Here is a 12,371-nt window from a genome sequence, read left to right on the forward strand (position 1 = left end):
GGTGATGACGATGAATCATGAAACCACAGCTACGACTGAAACAAACAGATAGAACTCATGCCACAGTCAGGACGTTTAAAGTTTCAGGGTGTGAAATAAGAAATTAAAGATACACACTGTGACTGATGAGGGGACGTTTACTTGTCCTTGTTTTTGTTTTTGTGTGAACCCTGCCCTCTGCTGACAGATAAGGTGCATTACATGCCATTCTATCTGTCTGTCTGTCTATCTATCTATCTATCTATCTATCTATCTATCTATCTATCTATCTATTGATCTATCTATCTATCTGTGTGTCTGTCTGTCTATTTGTCTATCTATCTATCTATCTCTATCTATCTGTCTGGATCTGTCTATCTATCTGTGTGTCTGTATGTCTATTTGTCTATTCGTCTATCTATCTGTCTGTCTGTCTCTGTCTGTCTATTCGTCTGTCTATCTATCTATCTGTGTGTCTATCTGTCTGTCTATTCTCTATCTATCTGTCTATCTATCTGTCTATCTGTGTGTCTGTATCTGTCTATCTATCTATCTGTCTGTCTATTCTATCTATCTCTGTCTATCTATCTGTCTATCTATCTATCTGTGTGTCTGTCTGTCTGTCTATTCGTCTATCTATCTGTCTATCTATCTATCTATCTATCTATCTATCTATCTGCCTGCCTCTTTAGGACCAGGTTTTGGTCTCCACGGCAACAAGGTCAGTTTTTATAAAAGGTCCTAAAGAGTTAACAAATACCGTTACGCACACACACGCACACACACGTAACTTGTGGCCCTTCATTTAATACTATACAGTACACGTAATTAGGTTTTAAGAGAAACCAATGGTTCATGCAGACTAAAACTGGGTGGCAGTTTAAAAGCCTCGTTAAAACGCACGTATAACTCAGCTTTAGCCCTGAGTTATTGTTCTCTGCAACAAAGAGGCTCTGTGTTCCAGTTCAGCTCTTATTTATTTACTTTTTTTCCCCTTTTTTTAATCACTTCACTTAGCTCAGTGCTCAGCAGAGGAATTACACCACAACCAAGGGCCCGGGTCCAGAGGATCCAGAGCTGTGAGCACCATCTGTGCACAGTTAGCTCGTCATGCCAGGTACCTGCCTTTGTTTTGCAAGATATGGGCGACAGGGCTGCACAATGCTACACACATGAATACTCTGTGTATGAATACACAATACACAACACACACACACCACTGCGTGCTGTTTAAAAGTAAAGCCGGGAGTAAACAAAAGGCATAGCAGAGACAAATAACCAGGTAGGTATTATTCTTTCTGAGCCCTCCTGTCCACGGCTGCCTGAGGCAGTAGTTTGTAAAAAAAAAAAAAAAACACAATAAATAAAAAAACAAGCATTGTCATCCATTGAACCTTTACTGGAGCTGAGAGGGGGAAAAGCCATAAGCTCTGAGACAATGGTGTCAGGACAGAAACAGGTGCCACAGCAGTTTGGGTGAGTTGCACATGTTTTAGTAAACCAGTAAATTCAACGGACCTAAAAACTGTAGTTTCTAGCTTTAAAATAATAGAATTTATTCAACGCAGCTTTTTAGGATGTGCCAGTACTGCCCTTATCCATATGTGGCATCAATATCTAAAGAATTAAACACTACATTATGAAAAGTTTCAGTAAATAAAAGATACTAGAAGACGCTAGTGATGTTCACATTATCTATTTATTTAAATCTTTAGTCCATATTAATTGACATCTTGTTTTAAACAATAACAAAGCATAAAAACAACACAGGCAACCATTTCTAAATTCAAATAGAATTTATTCTTGAATCATTATAAACTAAAGATTATATATGCAGAAATATAAACATCTTACAGAATATGTCGATGTAAAACGTTACAGTGATAGTAAAATAAATAGTATTTAATCATACTTTATAAAATCCTAGAAAAATCCCCCCCCAGCATTTATTGAGTTCATACATACACATTGTATGTCCAGGGACTAAAGCTCATCTAGCCATTAGGTGGCAGTTTAAAGCTACCGGTATTCAAGTCAAGTCAACTAAAACAAAGCAAATCAAAGATGAAGAACGTGAAATTAGGCCGTGACCAGAGCAAAACAGAGCAGACAGTGTTTAGTAAATGTCACAGTGTCTAGATTTACGCTACTCTATGTCTCACTTTGACTCTGCTTAAGAATAAATGACATCCCAGGGTTCGTTATCCAATGACCCTGATATGATGCGTTTAATGACACTTTATTATTCTCATTAAAACTCATAGTTGGGATCAGAATTTAACACATTTTCATAATTAATAACTGTTAGTTGTGATGAGTTTAATATCATAGCAGGGCTTACTTAACTACTTCTTGCATATTGTTTGAGATTCATTTCAAACCACTGCAAATGACATGGAAGTAAATCAGCTCTCCAGATCCATGAGAGCAGCACTCGCATTTTTATATTTAGCAATAATGTAGTAGTTAACAACAGCAGAAAACATGGAAATTGAAATAAAATTGTGTCTGTTTCAAATGAAGGATTATAAATAATCCTAATTTTAAAAAGTGAGCAAAGTAATTATGTTAAATCCTGCCATATCTTTTTTTATTATTTAGAATTCAGTCATTTGTAGAATCCCTGTCTGAGGCCCACTTGCAATACCGCCAAGGGCCACTAGTGGGCTGTGGCAAACACTTTGGGAAATAGGAACACTATGTTCCCCCTCACAAATCTACATTTGAAATCCTTAGGAAACAAACATATACCACTGTCAAAGAAAGTGCAAGAGAAAATCTTTCATTTGAATGTGTCATTTTAAAAAACCTCACATAAAATTTGAATGTTTCTTTTCAGAAGTCTAATAAATATTCATAATATGCACAATGACACCATTGAACTGGCCAGTGCAGGCCGCTGCTGCAGACAAGCTGGAGTTTAAAGGTCCCAAATTAAGGCACTTCAAAAAAGTCGTTTCACAAAATCAGTATACTTATGGCTATTCACTGTTAAGGTTAAATATTTAGGGGAATTATAAACAGGTTAGAAATCCCTGAGAGTATTCTATTGCAGTGCTTGTCAAGTGGCTTCCCTCCGTGACGTCGCTCAATGGTTTGTGAACTGTCATTTTGGAGGCTCAGGTCTCATCAGCAGTGCTCTTTTTTTTAAATTGAAAAACCCATAAAGTTTACTCCTGATACACCTGTCGTCCACACTACCGTCATTTTACAGCCCCCCAAAAAAGGAGGAGTTTAAGAGAAGCTTGCATTTTAGTGTAGACGGATGTCCCAGATCCCCACAGACAATGTCGCTCCCGATGGACAACCATGTAAATACAGGTTTTAAGCACTTCCACAACAGGCTCTGCTTTGTGTCCATTTAAAAAGAAAAACAAAAAAAACAAACATACAGTCTTTGGTGCTTAAGCTTTGTATCTTATTATGGATGATTGATATTGTGTTGGACAGCATAAATGGTCCCAGTGCAGTGAACAAACCTCTTTTTATTTTTCCTTCAAAATTCTACTTTTAACTCGATGTGTTGCCCACATTATTTGTGAAAGAGAATATCTGGATTTTCTCACGAGTATGCAGGTCGTTAACTGCACATGATTCAGGGAGCAGGACACGGTTTGAGGCTGAAAAAGAGCTTCTACAGTTCCTCTGTCCTCTTGTTTCCTCTCACACACACACACACACTGTGCTCATTCACCCAAAGATAAATGCACGACATTAAACTGCAAGTTGACTCATCAAAGGAATCAACATGTAACATGTCATCACTGCCTACTGGATTATTTGTCTACTTTTTCTGCTTTTAAAGCCACAGCTCAGTTATTTTGTAACTGTGGTTGTATGAGTTACAAAGTCACTGCCGACAGGAACGTGTGCATCCTCCAGCACCGAGAAACAGCTTTTTAGCCAGTTAATTAAAAACTCACCTAATAATAATCTATGCCATTTTAATTCTATGATATTTTAGAAGGTTTTCACTATTTTATCTGTGCACTACACAGTTCTATACAACTCACTTGTCTGCACCAAAGTCCAGAAAGAAAATCAGTATTTTCACCTTACAGGGACACGAAACTAAAGCTGCAAGGCCACTGTTGATGTTTTAGGGTTAGTTGTTTTTGTTGCTGGAAAGCTACATAACAACAAAGATAAGGCTATCTAACAGAGAGATAATGTGCCAAACATATTCTTAAAGTATCATAGACTCAAAATGACCTAGATTATATTTGGTAAGTATTTGGTTTGGAGTCTAAAAAATATAACCGGTTCCTCCTCGGATTTGCGTGAAAATAACATGTAAAACACTGTATAAATCAGGAACATACTGTATGATAATGAAATAAAGAATAAATAGTTGTACTAAGTGATTCTCTGCCGCTGCTGCTCCAGTTCAGCTCTTGCGAGAGCTGATGTACCACTTCCGAACAGCGATGCCACTCGTGCTCGCCACCACGCACAGCGCCCCTCCGAGGCTCCACCATGTGGGCGCGCGGTTAAAGAAAATAAACTGGAAGAAGAAAGCCAGCACCACATCCACAGTCCTCATCAGGGACACAGCTCCAGCCTTCTCGATCTGCAGGGCCTTTGTCAGGAAGGTCTGACCGGCGATGCCCAGCACGGCGATCAACATCAGCATCCAGCGATCACGGCCACATGAGGGAATTTTCCATTCCCCAAGGACGGATACGGCGATGAGGCACTCGATGAAGCCGATCACAGCATAGTACCAAACAGAGAGGTAGTAGTGGACACTTTTCCCCATTTTGCGAAGGACGACAAATGTAAAAGCAGCAGCGACGGCTCCTATGGATCCATAAAAAAAAAAAAGAAGCAATGAGTACACCAATTAAAAAATGAATATGACCAAATAAACTATAGGCTCCAAAATGTTATACACAACTATAGTGGTAATGAACAGATGGCGGCCTCCACTGATGAGAGTACATATTAAAAGCTGATTCTACAGCTACAAAGTGATTTACAAACACACTTATAATAAGTTAATTTCATTTCTGCCAATAAACCCTCCTAATTTACATACAGTGGTAAGTGCTTAAAATTAAGGACTAACTTAACAGGAATCGCTTCAAAACCTCAGAACCCCACACTTCGTCTACATTCACCTTGTGTTGTGATATGTTTGGTCAAACAAACTTCAATCATTTTTAATGTTTAATGCATCAAACACCAATTCATTGTATCACCTGCAAATGCAGCAATAGTCCCCTTGATGTGGTTCCAGTAGTTGCCCTCAATGCCACGCAGATGGTCGCCAAAGAGGAACGGCGGCCGAGCGATGAGGATGACTCCGGTGATTGTGAAAACGGTGAAGACACAGTCCCAGATTGTGCACTTCTCCTTCAGGAATATCCAAGCCAGGAGCGACGTAAAGACTGGATTACTGAAGGGTCAGTGGACAGTGAAAAGACAGGGATTCGAAACTAGTGATAGGTGGGCCTATAGTTAGGATGTTAGCGATACCGATTCTGATACATATCTATACTCTTAATATTACTTCACTGGTTATTTAATGCATAAATGAGAAGTTCTTGTTACTGCTAACACTGTCTTAATTTAGTTGCTTAGAAGTTGTTTAGAAGTGTAAGAAAATATTGCAATATTTCATGGCATAAGGAAATATTTTTGAGAGTGGTTTTGTGTTGCATTTAAGTTCCTGGACCACTCAACCATATATTGTTTATGCATACAACATTTTTTTTCTCTAGGAATTTTTCTTATAATAGACTATATGGTCTCAGTATATCACCTTGGTTATTTTATCAAAGAAATACTGCAGTATATCGTATTGGGATATTTGTCGTTTCTTATCAACACACAGACCTGAAAAGTTCTAAAGAATGACAAAGAGAAGTCGAAACAGTGTGGTTGTATAAGGTACTGTTAGAGCTAAGTGGCTAGCGCTAACTGAACTGTACACTATTTTAGTCACTCAAATAAAGTATAGCCTAATAAGATCTACATCAGCTTAAGTGTAAGATGAGTTAAGAATAGGTTTGCCACTTTATCTCATATTTCACAGGTTTTGCTGTGTCACAGATTAACGCTCACTTTTCCGTACCAAAGTCCACAGATAAAATCTACATCTTTAGCTCATGGGGACAGTAAGCTGCTGGTTTACAGCTGCCTTCATTTGTACGTCTGTGTCATGTAGGTAGATCTGAATGGGAGACTTAAAATGCCAAAGTCACAAAATAAAACATTTAAACTTGCTTGGAGAGGTAGTAGTGGATCAACAACTCCTGTGTGCCAGGATGTAAAAATCACTGATTTTTTCCTCGGTGCAGGAGATGTAGGTTTTACAAAGTGTCATAAACACCAGTTTCCTGTGTGAAAAGGGTGTCTAATGGTGGTGATGAAGTGGCAAAAATAGTCTTAAAATACCATAGACATTAGCAGGCGTTGATTTTATTAGGCACGCACATCGCAGTCAAGTGTTCACTGTGTCAGTGCTCGTCCACAATCACATTAAAGTCCTACCAACTCTCACCTGAACATGATGACAGTGGCATCTGCCAGAGGCATCTGTTGAACAGCATAGTAGAGCAGGATCATGGCATTGGAACCAATGAAACCCCGAAGCACCAGATATATACGTTTATCTCTTGGACCAAGGAAACCTGTCCTGGAGGAGCAGAGACATGAGGATGGATGGATGGATGGATGGATGGGTGGATGGATGTATATAATACATAATAAACAGAATTTTAGAAAACAAAAAGTATGGAGACAAAGTGTATCATCATGAGCTGAGTGATGACATGATGTATACATTTGAGTTTAGATTGTGAGGAGATGACAGTGATGATGTGCGAGGCTGGAACGAGAGGAGGAGCTCTGTTGTTGGTGGTGATAAAATAAAGAGGAATGTAGAGGACGAATGGATGAAAAGGTGGATAAGTAGATGAATGAATAGGAGCACTGGTGGTTGTCCTTGGGAATTCATTTATTCATTTCAGATAAAGTAAGGGTCATAATGTCATTGTAGAAAGTTATTTTATCAGAATCTGTGAATTTAATTTTAGACTTTATCAGTGTCATTGTGTTGAGTTGAATTCAGTAGAGCATCTGGTTTAAGCACATAACATATAATACTTTGTTTTTAATATTTAACTTCACATGGGAACACACTTTTTAAGACTTCCCACAGCCATTTTACTGACAATAACTTTGAGACTATGCACTTAATCTAATCACAACATAAGGCAATAAGTGCTGGTTTGAAATTCAAAATGTTTTAGTTTACAGTAATTTCCTCTGCTAAAGGAAGTTTTGTTTGTAGATTTTTCCATTTGTTTCTTTGTTAAGAGGATCATGGAAAAACTATTAGACAGACTTTTTGTTGAAACGTTGATTAAGGTATGAGATGAGGGCGTAAGAAGAAATAATAAAACTTTGGTGAGGATCCAGACAAAAGGGGTGGATAAATGAATTTTTAATATATTTTCTGTAATTTCTCACCAAACAATACTTAGATCCCAAGTGAATATATGTATATATGGGTGTGCACAACAGCTACGTGGTGCAACTGGTTGAAGTATGACTGAAAATCTAAAGAATTGCCCACAAAACGTTTTTTGAGAAGTGGTTTCTCTTGCTAATAATGAAACACGGATGTTTAGCAGTTTAACAGGGTACAGAAAGTTAAGTACTGGTTAAAGTACTTTAGTTAATGTTTTTTAGTGTAAATCTGTCATAACTATGTGTGTACTGTATAAGTTGTGAATAAATGCTCTTCTTAGTGCAACAGGTTTGCCTTTTCATAAACCTGTCATTCTTCTGCAAGAGAGATCTGCATTGTTTCTGTTGCCTTAGCTACAAGGCTTCATTGAATTCATTGGGGACCTTTGGGCCATGCCAGAGCTACGCACTCTACTGAGTTCTAGTTATGTTGTATGTGTAAATCTTGAAACTGTAAATGAACCTTCTAGCTGTGGCAAATGTAAATGCATGTGTTTCTCCATCATGCTTACTTGTGGTAGATAAGTAGCGGCACGACAAAGAGCATCTGGAAGAAGCAGCGTATGGCACTTATTTCTATGGCGTGGAGTCCCTGGATGGTTTTCACCACAAGGGCAATGATAGAGAAGAAAACAGTGGACACAAAGGCATAAAACAGACCAAGACCTGGACATCTCTTTGGTTTCTCTGCATCTGTGCAAAAGACAGAGGAGGAGAGAGTTGAAGACAAGTGGGGGGATAAGGAGACTTAAAAAGAGGTGTCACTGTACTAAACCCATACAATATTGCCTGTTTTGATACTTCTTTTTGTACTTCTGTTAGTACAGTTACTGCAGGGTGAGAAAATTTGTTGAGCTCCATGAGGTCTAGCTAAAAGTTCAATCGCAAAGAAATCTGCAAAGGACACTGGTGTCATGTTTGCAATCCCTGCCTGTGGAACAATAAGCAAAGATTACATTTCAACATGAGGTCACTCGGGCATCCTTCTTTGTACTTGTCCACAATGTGTGGTCTGCTTACCACTCCACTGAGTGTTTGTCTTTTTCACCTTGCACCAAACCAAACAGCAGGATTGTCCTTTCCTCCTTACCTTCATGTTGCTATAGCACTATTAAATTAGCTTGACTGTGCTGTGTTTGCATCACCTAGTATAATCTACACCCACACTAAGAATAAGTTTGCTTTTCTTTCTGACTGGATTTTACAATTTTGTGTAAATTTATAAACCATTAATTCACTCAACCAAAGCCCATAGAAAAAATATGTGATTTTACATCACGGCACACAGGAGTTGTTGATCCACTGCTGCCTACTTTAGTGAGCCAAAATGTATGATTTGTCATTTCCATGTTTGAAATCCTTCATTTATATTCACCAAGGTGACACACAAGGCAGCAGGAGACCAACACCTCCTGTATACCCACAAGCAAAAATTTTGATTTTCTCTATGGACTTCTGTGTGGGAGAGTAAGCAGTTTACAAACACTGGCTTTGTGTCAGTGTCTTATACAACCGCAACTAAACTGTCCCTTTAACACAAGACCATTACATTTTTTAAGTAATTAAATAAAAGGTCTGCACATAACTGGAAAAACTGTAATAAAACATTTCATGCAAAAATACCAATGAATTACATCTACAAGATGTCACTTTCTTTTTCTCACACCAGGTACAAAAAGTTATAAAACATAACAGGTATCCAGGAGAGCGATGAGACGGCATATTGTTGCCCTGTCATTATTTTACAACTCTTTTGTTACATATTCAAATCAACAGTGTAGCCAGACAAATGAAAATATTGTTGACAAAGGACAAAATATGCCCTTTTTTTAAGTGCAATGTGCAAAAAAGCCTTCAGGAGGCTCTGGGAACATAAATGTGCAGAGTCATCCATCCTCTTTCAGGATGATGCAAATGTTAAACCAGATTACAGTAGGTCACATTGGCTTACACATGCATCAGGCATTAAGACTGTGAACAACATGTCTTATATTGTGTTCATTATTACGGATCAAATATATAATATATATAATATCAATTACACAATAATAAATAAAAAACAATAATATAAAAGTTAACTTTCATTGTGACATAAAGTACATTATAAAACGACATGATTTCTGCTAGCCTTAAAAAAGTAAAGTATGTATATATCAACCATGAATAACATGTTAGTGTTTTGTTCAGCTTTTACGCGATAGAAGGCATATTATGGATATTACACAATTTATAGGCCTTAAGAGAAGTTAAAACAATAGGGTAATTGTGATGTACTACTGTCTTTTCTTATTATTACTGTGACTTGATCATGAAAGTATGTGATTTTCACCAACCCAAAACAAAAGGGTAAAACCTCCAAACAACAACCAAGAGTAACATCTTAACATTATGTTGTTTATATCATATATTATATAATTTAATAACATCATCTATGATTCAAAGCATCTGCTGACCTTAATTCAATAAAGCGCAATGACCATACCTTATTTATGTTGATAAAAAGATATTTCATTATCAAATATTACATAATTAGACAGTGGAACCAACTTTTATAATTTATTTAAATTATGTAATTTGTGCCTTGTAAAATATATCAAAAATACCAAAAGAAATAGCACAAGTAACATGTTTCCTCTAAAAGGTACATCAATACCCTTCCAAACTTACATTAATAGCTTGATAGGAAATTTCTTTGTAAAACGTCCAATTTAAGATCTAAATTCAATAACAAATACATGATTTACTATTGTATATTATGTATATTGTAAATTTAGCAAATTATTATTATATAATAATAATAATAATATAAACAAAATATCCATTAAAAATAAATTACTTACGTCATAAGTCGTGGAGGCAACGGTTTATGTGACATAAATGTCATAAAGTCAGGAAATGTATTAAAATGTTAAAAATAAAAACAGCTAAAGTGAAATGTTTCCATTAGAAATTATAACTTATATCAATAGCCTTCACGGCTAACCTTTGGTGTGACGTACATGGAGTTATAAAACAATTTTTGCTAACATTGAAACGGTAAATTGTCCAAATTACGACCACACATTTCATGTATGTCATATATTATTACATGTTGAGTTAACTTTTACAGTGTAAACGTCAAAATCTTTCGTAAGTTATTAAAAATAGCTTTTAAAAACCGTATAAATGACATTAACAGTGAATAGGTTAATTCCACACACGTGATGCCGGCATCGTTATTACTAATACGTCACGCTGTATAACGTGGTGCTACGCAGGAAGTCGCTGCCTCTCTTGTCCTCTCTGCTTATCACTGTATTTATCACATTCCTCTTATTTTCCTCACAAAATACATTACGAAAAACTCCAGTGACTGGTGTCAAAATGTTTATCAAACAACTTCAAAACTCAAAACTCTACCTTGCCCTGCGCTTCCTCCCCGAGATGTGTTCGCTCTCCTGACGCAAAACGCCGGCGGGCACAGCAGCGTTTTCTTCTTGCCACCTTCCAATAAATCTTCGCTTCCACTCGCTTCCTCCTTCCCCTCAGCATCATCACCCTCCTCGACGTCGTCACCGCGGCAGTTGCCCCGCAGGAGAACCCGCTCTGCGTCGCCGCACTCGTTGTCGTCGTGGTCGTGCCCGTTGTTTCGTCCATGGTTGACAACTTTGTGGAACACCACCGTAATGTCGTCCTCTACGGATGGAGCCCGCTCGTCTGTGCTGGTGTTACAGTCGCCCATGGTAAGATGTGGCGGCTGGGCGGCAGCATGCCTCAGACAGTCAGAGTGGCTGTCCTCCTCCTTCCGTGCTGCCCGAGTGACCGAGAAGACAAGGTTAATGACTAACCTTAGTGCCAGGATACACTAAACCTCCCCCTGCTGCGGTGTCTACTTTAACCACAGGGGGGCAGGAGTGAACACAGTCCTCCCCTGCTGCTCCAGGAGCCTATTGTAGAAGAAAGAAGAGCAGATTCAAACCGACCAGAGACAGGATAAATGGCTATGGGAGGGCTGTTATAAATTCCATATAAATACCAGGGACGCTTTTTTTTTAAATAGAATAAAATAAATACAGATATACTAATCATTTAAATCACAAGGTAGCTGTTTCAAAATGACATTTATTAAAGCTGCAGTGTGTGACCTTCTGTGTTTTTGTTGTTGATGATATTATTGTTCTGCCTTATTTGTTTGCTGCATACGTTACTTAAAAAATGGGCTCTGTGAAGCAATACTATCAGACCTGACCGAGGGAGCGTTTGTGTATACACTTACAGTGCAGGGGAGGATGGAGTCAAGAAGTAATAATCCACTATTTAGCTATTTAGCACTATTTAGTCCTCCTTTAGTAGTGCAATGTTACCGCCGTCTGTCTTGACGTCAGACAAATAACTTTGTCAAATTAGTTTGCATATTGCTTATTATATATTATATCAACTCCATAGAAGTGAAGTTTCAGAAGTGTATTGCCAGTTTCATGGGATAAATAATGCTTCTTGTCCCCCGCCCACCCCTGCTCTGCTGCTGTATAGACACAAACACTCCCTCTCTCAGGTCTAATAGTATTATTTGTCAGAGCCAAAAAAAAGAAGGAACAAAGACAAAAACAATACCTCATGAAAAGACACTGAAAATTTAAAAAACGGAATTATCCCTTAAACAAGCTAGGATTGGTCAGAGCGATCAGTGTGTTTACTGAAAGAAGGCTAACTAATGTTTTTGTTCACAGCAGTGGATGTTTGACCACCAAAACCTTTACTCTCCATGTGAGGCCATAGTCCAAATATGTTTTTAAACTATTGTTGGGTTACCAGTGGATTACCTACACCACACACTGGATTTATGGATCTATTACAATCGCTGATTTGAATTAAATGATCATGAATTCAGTATAATTGACTTCAAACACAAATCCAATCTTCCTCCATCAAAAAAA

General features: G+C 37.8%; 2 protein-coding genes across 2 annotated transcripts in view; both read right to left on the reverse strand.

The window, feature by feature from the left end:
* The window catches only part of fkbp10b (FKBP prolyl isomerase 10b), a 261,449-nt gene that overhangs the window by 113,447 nt on the left and 135,631 nt on the right, over positions 1–12,371 (reverse strand). The window lies entirely within an intron of this gene.
* slc35g1 (solute carrier family 35 member G1) lies at positions 1,757–11,338 on the reverse strand. Its single transcript, XM_044013488.1, has 5 exons — positions 10,855–11,338; positions 7,968–8,148; positions 6,485–6,619; positions 5,181–5,377; positions 1,757–4,779 (listed from the first exon to the last, which is right to left on the reverse strand). The coding sequence occupies exons 1-5, from the start codon at positions 11,174–11,176 to the stop codon at positions 4,367–4,369; spliced, it is 1,248 nt and encodes a 415-aa protein (XP_043869423.1). The 5' UTR covers positions 11,177–11,338; the 3' UTR covers positions 1,757–4,366.

The sequence above is a fragment of the Solea senegalensis genome, linkage group LG18 (genome assembly GCF_019176455.1).
Source record: "Solea senegalensis isolate Sse05_10M linkage group LG18, IFAPA_SoseM_1, whole genome shotgun sequence".
Taxonomy (NCBI): domain Eukaryota; kingdom Metazoa; phylum Chordata; class Actinopteri; order Pleuronectiformes; family Soleidae; genus Solea; species Solea senegalensis.

What these genes read in the sequence shown, in the direction of transcription:
- slc35g1 (XM_044013488.1), bottom strand. Translation starts at nt 11,176, where the DNA reads ATGGGCGACTGTAACACCAGCACAGACGAGCGGGCTCCATCCGTAGAG. An exon ending in GGGAGGAAGCGCAGGGCAAG is followed by an intron (nt 8,149 to 10,854) that starts GTAGAGTTTTGA and finishes TCTTTTGCACAG; the next exon opens with ATGCAGAGAAACCAAAGAGA. An exon ending in GCCACTGTCATCATGTTCAG is followed by an intron (nt 5,378 to 6,484) that starts GTGAGAGTTGGT and finishes CTGACCCTTCAG; the next exon opens with TAATCCAGTCTTTACGTCGC.